Source organism: Rhinoderma darwinii, chromosome 5 (genome assembly GCF_050947455.1).
Source record: "Rhinoderma darwinii isolate aRhiDar2 chromosome 5, aRhiDar2.hap1, whole genome shotgun sequence".
NCBI lineage: Eukaryota > Metazoa > Chordata > Amphibia > Anura > Rhinodermatidae > Rhinoderma > Rhinoderma darwinii.
The window spans coordinates 335,840,761-335,846,760 of record NC_134691.1 but is presented as its reverse complement, the minus strand read 5'-3'; the positions used below and the strand labels follow the sequence as shown (position 1 = coordinate 335,846,760).

The 6,000-nt window shown below is 36.7% G+C and overlaps 1 protein-coding gene across 2 annotated transcripts in view; it reads left to right on the top strand.

The window, feature by feature from the left end:
- The first annotated feature begins 428 nt into the window (after window positions 1-428).
- ETV1 (ETS variant transcription factor 1) overlaps window positions 429-6,000 on the top strand; it is a 70,141-nt gene continuing 64,569 nt past the window's right edge. The window contains exons 1-4 of one of the 2 annotated variants that reach the window (XM_075827767.1): window positions 429-625; window positions 1,053-1,171; window positions 2,040-2,127; window positions 2,593-2,640. In XM_075827767.1, coding sequence (XP_075683882.1) covers window positions 1,127-1,171; window positions 2,040-2,127; window positions 2,593-2,640 — 181 coding nt within the window. In that variant the 5' untranslated portion in view covers window positions 429-625; window positions 1,053-1,126. Of the gene's footprint in view, window positions 626-1,052; window positions 1,172-2,039; window positions 2,128-2,592; window positions 2,641-2,839; window positions 3,182-6,000 lie in introns of those variants that run through there. The other variant, XM_075827768.1, reaches the window with a different exon arrangement.

The following is a 6,000-nucleotide window of genomic DNA, read 5'->3' as shown; positions in this document are numbered from 1 at the left end:
AAAAAAAAAAAAAATCATGCCGGATTATCAGACTTTCCGGATTATCAAATACCGGATTAAAAGACATACATAACATATCAAGTGCAAACTACAAAACTCCCAGCAGCGCAATTCCTGTGCAACTTGTATCCGCTTAACCCCTCGTGCCCCGGGGAGAACTGTCTCACGTCTGTCTTTCCAGGCTTATTTTTTTTTAGGAAGTTAATAGAACTGGAGTAAAAACAAAAGCATTTCCGAATTTCACTGTGAGGGTGAGGAAAGGTCAGAATGACAGATCCCCTGCGGGGGGAGGAGGGGGTTAGAGGAGCAGGAGGAGGGTAGAGGAGCAGGAGGAGGGGGGGGGATCAGGCAGGAGCCATTGTTTTCCTTATCAGGGGGGTGGGGGAGAGAGGGAAGCTTGACTGACAGTCAGAAATCTGATCCTGTGAAAGAGACAGAGAGCAAATGGGAGGGAGAGATCTCTCAGTAGTTTGGATAGGAGGCCCCTGGAGGAGAAGCAGAGGAAAAACCACACAATCCAGCTCTGTCAGTGGAGCTTGCAGCCTGCACTGGGGGAAGTGCCTGGGAAATAATGAATGGTTTTTATTAAATTTGCCAGGAGTTTGGTACAAGAAGTCGCCATCAGGTGGGTCTTTTGCAACAACTTTGTCTTTCCTGCATGCGATGCTCAATCCTATGGAGTTTAGAGGCAAGAAATGACCATGTTTCCTCCTCTTACTCGCTGCAAATCATCTTGATCGCCATTACTAGTGGTGCACACGTTTGCAAATCAGTGATTCCCACTTGCAGCCCGGTAGAGGAGGGGAGGGGGCGGTGTACCCACTACCTAGATACAGAATAGCCAGGTTGTATCATTTCCTCTTTGCCCTGTTGTTGATGATTTCCCCCCCCCCCCCTTTAGGCAGAAGCCACAGCCTCTCATGCAAATGTATCTGAGTGCTGAGGAGGGATTTTTATGAATGGGACTGTTGAAGGTTAATTAGCTATGCAAATGCAAGACTCTCATTCATGATTTTTTTTTTTTCCTTTGCCATCTTGTTTCCCCTTTGCAGCTCAGATCCTGAGAAAATACCAAGATAAATGCAGGCAACAGATTTAAGATTGGTGTAAATATAATCTCTCAAGGATGGATGGATTTTATGATCAGCAAGTGCCTTACATGGTTCCCAATGTGAGTGGCTTCAATGCACATGTTACTGTAGAAGTTTAGAAACTTATTGCACTTCCTCTACTTTCCCTTTTTCTTCTTTTTTCTATAACTTTATACAATACTTGTTTGACTTTTGCAATATTTACCTTCTATCTTTCCTATCTAGGTTGTGGTTGCTTTCTAAACGTTGACCTTAGTTTGCGCTAATAGGGGCTTATATAACATAGGAGCCTCACAATAAATACTAATAAGACCTGTATACCTTGTACGGGTCTTTCCTTACGTGTTCTCCTTAGTTTCCTACAGTCAAGGGTTAATGAGTTTTAGAATATTTGCTTTATCAAGTTTTAATATTTGCTTTATCAAGTTTACCATTTAGTTTCTTTGTAGCAAAAGGGACTAATAAAGTGTCTAAATATAACCATGACTTGCACCAGTCAAGGGTTAATCTGTGTTGCTTTATGTGACTATTAGTTTATATGTTGCAAAATCCCCAATAGAAGTTTTTTTACATTTATTTCTGTTACTTTTTTTTAGTGCCAACCTATTCCACAGCGCTGTACAGAAGTGTCAGTGGGGCTCCCAGTCTAAACACCCTATCTGTATACCTTTAGAGGTTAATATAGAATCACAATATTTAGTCTTAGATTTGTTACAATGTAGCAAAAGCCTCCACAAGAGGTAAATACAGTGTAACATTTTTTTTGCAATGTTTATCTTTCTAGATGTTCCAATGTTGCAGCAGCCCCCAGCAGGCTTCTCCCTATATAATATGGGTATATAATGAGATTATTTATGTTCCCACTGCTTGCTGAGTGTCTAAGCTTCTTCTTCTTCTTCTCACTGTTGAGCTGATTTGGTCTCAGACTCTGATTCTTGCTGTTTTTAGAATCAAAGTGGGACAATCTGCCATGAGAGAACCACGAATAGCAGGAAAAGAAAGTTTTTAAATAGAGACCTGGCTCATGACTCAGAAGGTGAGAGCGATCAGATGTACAAGGCTTTGTGTTTATAAATCTAAGGACTATTCATGGCCCATACACTAGATGTGACTATATATGTATTTCTATATTATTGACCTGTGCTTGTAACATTGTATTATATGGCACCTTTGTGAAGGTGCTTGGTCTTTATCCCTCACCTAGTCTAGACCTCCTTATAACATCTATAATGGTCTAGGTTTCCTATTCCAAGTATTTACCAGTCATGGCCCATTATAGATCTGTTATAGGTTCCATTCTGAAATCTCTTATAGGTTGTAATGGCCAATGTAATGTATAGAAATATTCAGAGATCAATGGGATCTGGCATAACGTACTATCATTTTCCCATAGAGGGGCACAGCGACCTGATTAAGATACTTAGTGACAGGTTGACATCTCTATATAGGCACTATGGGATACATGATGGATTAAAATGCAACTATTGAACTTTATCTACAGAGCTTTTCCAAGATCTGAGTCAGTTGCAGGAGACGTGGCTTGCAGAAGGTAAGAAAAATCCTAAAATAAAAAAAAACAAAATACATGTTAACCCCAGAGATCAGGGTAGGAGGGAGGAAGAAAAAAAAAGTCTTGAACTTGCTGTCTTAATGTTCAGCCCAATTAATTGAGCTTTAAAAAAGCCACCTCATGTGTCATGCATACATTAGAGAGACTGATGAGTTTGTCTTTGGGGACTCAGGGGCTGCTCTACCCAGTGTCATCACAAATTACCAGGAGAAATTGCTTCCAGCTCACAATCACATCTGCTTTTGGCAAGAACTAATGCAGCAAGACTTGGAAGTTCTGAGCCTCTGTTCAGGTTTTTAATTGCAATTGATCAGGTTTATATCAGTGCACCTCCAGAGACTGTATACAGCCAGACAGGGCTCGCTGTTGTCTTCTAAGCAGCACACATGACTCTTTGGTGTTCTGGAAGAGCAGCTTTCTGATGGCAGAAATTGGTATCCCTGAGTTAAGGAGGACGGGATGCTTCAAGAATTAAGTGCCAGTGTCTTCTTTCCCCCTTGCGCACAGCATAGGACTCTAGGTGTGTATGAATGGATTTTGGATATTATATTTTATTTGACATTTTTATTTTATTCTACCTATTTATTATGTATTTTTGTAATAATTTATTTTGTCCTTATTTTGCATTTTTATTTTTGACAATTTTTGTTAAAATATTTTTTTTTTTTATACTTTTTTTGTTCTTTTTATTTTACAATTTCTTCATAAGGGTTAAACATTTTTAAGAATTATTTATTCTTCATACTGCTGTTATATGTATAAACCTGTTACACTTTATCGCTTTTATTTTAGGCTTTGTTGGATTTTATCATCTATTTTTGCTGCCTTGTGTAATTGCGTTACATTATTTCTCCATTTTATTGGCACGGATAAAGTTTAGTTTCCTAATCTGAGTTTGTCCGTTCTATGCGGAGAGTAGACTAGTGATTTTACATCTATTTTTGCTTTGGTAATGCTTCATACTCCATAAGACTATTTTCTATATATTGTATAAGGGGTGACTGTAAAATCTGCAGTAACATTTTATCACTGCAACTTTTTATCCTGGTGGAATTTCAATTTTACATTTTTTTAGTGCTAGAACTAAAAAGATTAAATAAAACGTCACTTTGGAACATATGTACGCAATAACACTTGACTATATGAGATACTTGTAACTAGAAGTTTATTTTTAAAACAAATATCAATTTTGTAAATTTTTTTCATTTTAAAAAAGTTGAAATTATTTTTTTCTGTAAAAGTTGGATACTATTCTAGCTTCGATAGAGTATCACAACATATAATAATGTAGTGTGAACACTCTCACTTGTTAGAACTGGAAAGTATTCAATAACCCAAAAATATCAAGTATCATGGGATCTCGAGTATTATTATATATATATATTATTATTTTTTTTTTGTCACGGTTGTCCTTTATAGGATGTTTGAGAATTATTTCCACTGGTTCGCTTTCATAAAAGTCGTCAAGCAGATGAATCAGAAATGTGGTTGAAACACCAGGTGTAGACGTTACCTGTTGGGGCAAGTTTTATTATAGACCTTGTGCACAAGTGAATATTTGTGTGTCTTGGAGGCTAAATCTTTTCTACATCATCATCATCATTATTATTATTATTATTATTATTATTATTTATTATTATTTCTACCTCTTGGCATGAATATTCTCCTTTATTATCGATCACCGTATTAAATCTTGATATTATTTGGCAGTAGATTTATAACAGTCAGGACCCTTTACATCGTTGTCTGTTTTTGACCTTTTTATTTACCAGACTTAATGAAAATTGTAACTTTTTAGTTTTGGAAATATTGTTGCTCTTAATATGACTTGTAGGCCCTTTTCCACTATTGGAAAGCCGTGTATTATTTCAGCCTTTAGGACCCAAGATTGTCATACTATTATATTTTTGCATATTTTTACCATGTACTAAGCAAAAAACTCCATAGCTTCAAGCATAATTACAAGTATTGCGGAACTTAGTAGGGACCCATGGCTCTGACAGTCCTTGAAAGATCTAGGCGTCGACATCCTCTCCATACATTGGTTCCTCTGGGCCAATTGGGCACCTAAAATGTTCTCCTACATACGTTAAGATATCGTGTCTTAAGTGTCACCAGCTCTTTGAATTAAAACCTTCATATCCTGCATAGGGTTAAACCTTTCTAATATCATTAGAGTTCTACCATTCGATACGGAATATGATACTTAGAGTCTTATATATTCATATCCTGGTTAACCCATCCCCTGCCCTATAGGTTTAGACCATCATCTTATGATTTCCGTAGTTATTGATTTTAGTTTTTTCCCTTTCAAATAGAATTATGAAACCTTATACACCCAATTAGTTTTTACCAATAGGTTCCATAGAATCTTTTATAATCGAATGTAAAGCCTAATGGAAACATATAGGGTCTTACAGACCACATTTTTTTTCCCAAGATACTCCTGTTAAACTCATCGACTTCCCTCTAGGGTCAAACTATTATCTTTTTTTTTTACTTGTCTTTGTTGTTTTCCTTATGTGACTTTTTATTTTTTTATTTTTGCCATTTTTTTAATACTTTTTGAAACCCAAATTTTTGTTTCGGAAATATTAAGGATCAAGGGCAATGTGTACAGGATATGTAGATCAGTTCTTGTCTGTATACTCAGTTGACCACCAGCCCAGGTAGGGGAGGGGGGTTGACTCGACTCTATGGTCAGTAAGTTTTTGGATAGCTTGTAGTAATGTAGCTATTTCCTAAACCACTTGGAGAACAGGATATTCATGTAGAGCATGGATCAAACTGCATCGACTCCGAGAGCTGCGAGGTTCTTGGTAAGTTTATTTTCGATACTTCAAGGACTTGAGGAAGATCATTCATACCATTATTATTAGTAGTATTTAGCATTGAAAGAAACTGAGATTTATAATAGAATCCTAGGAACTAGTATAACTAGCAAAAGCCAATATTACAAAAATGTTAAGTTTTTGATATTTTTTTTTGTGTGTTAATTTTGTACTTATTAGTATTATTTCAATGGCTCTATATTCTCAGGTTTCTTGGCTTTCTTGGGCTTTAAATACTATGACCTTTAAAATGGCATTCTTCAAAAACTTTGGATTTATGTAGATAAGTAGACCAGTTGGGGGTATATACCCCCTCCCTAGTCTTATTAGAGGCAAGGTTTCCACTCGTACCGGTTTTTTTCCGCAAATCCGTGTCCTGGTGAGGGGAAACGGATTCGATGTGATTTATCACGATGCTTAGTTCAGCGTTAATTGGAAATAATTTTGGGTGTGAATATTCAGGTGGTGATTTATAGAGGATGTTTTTGTTTTTTTTTGTGGTAGATTT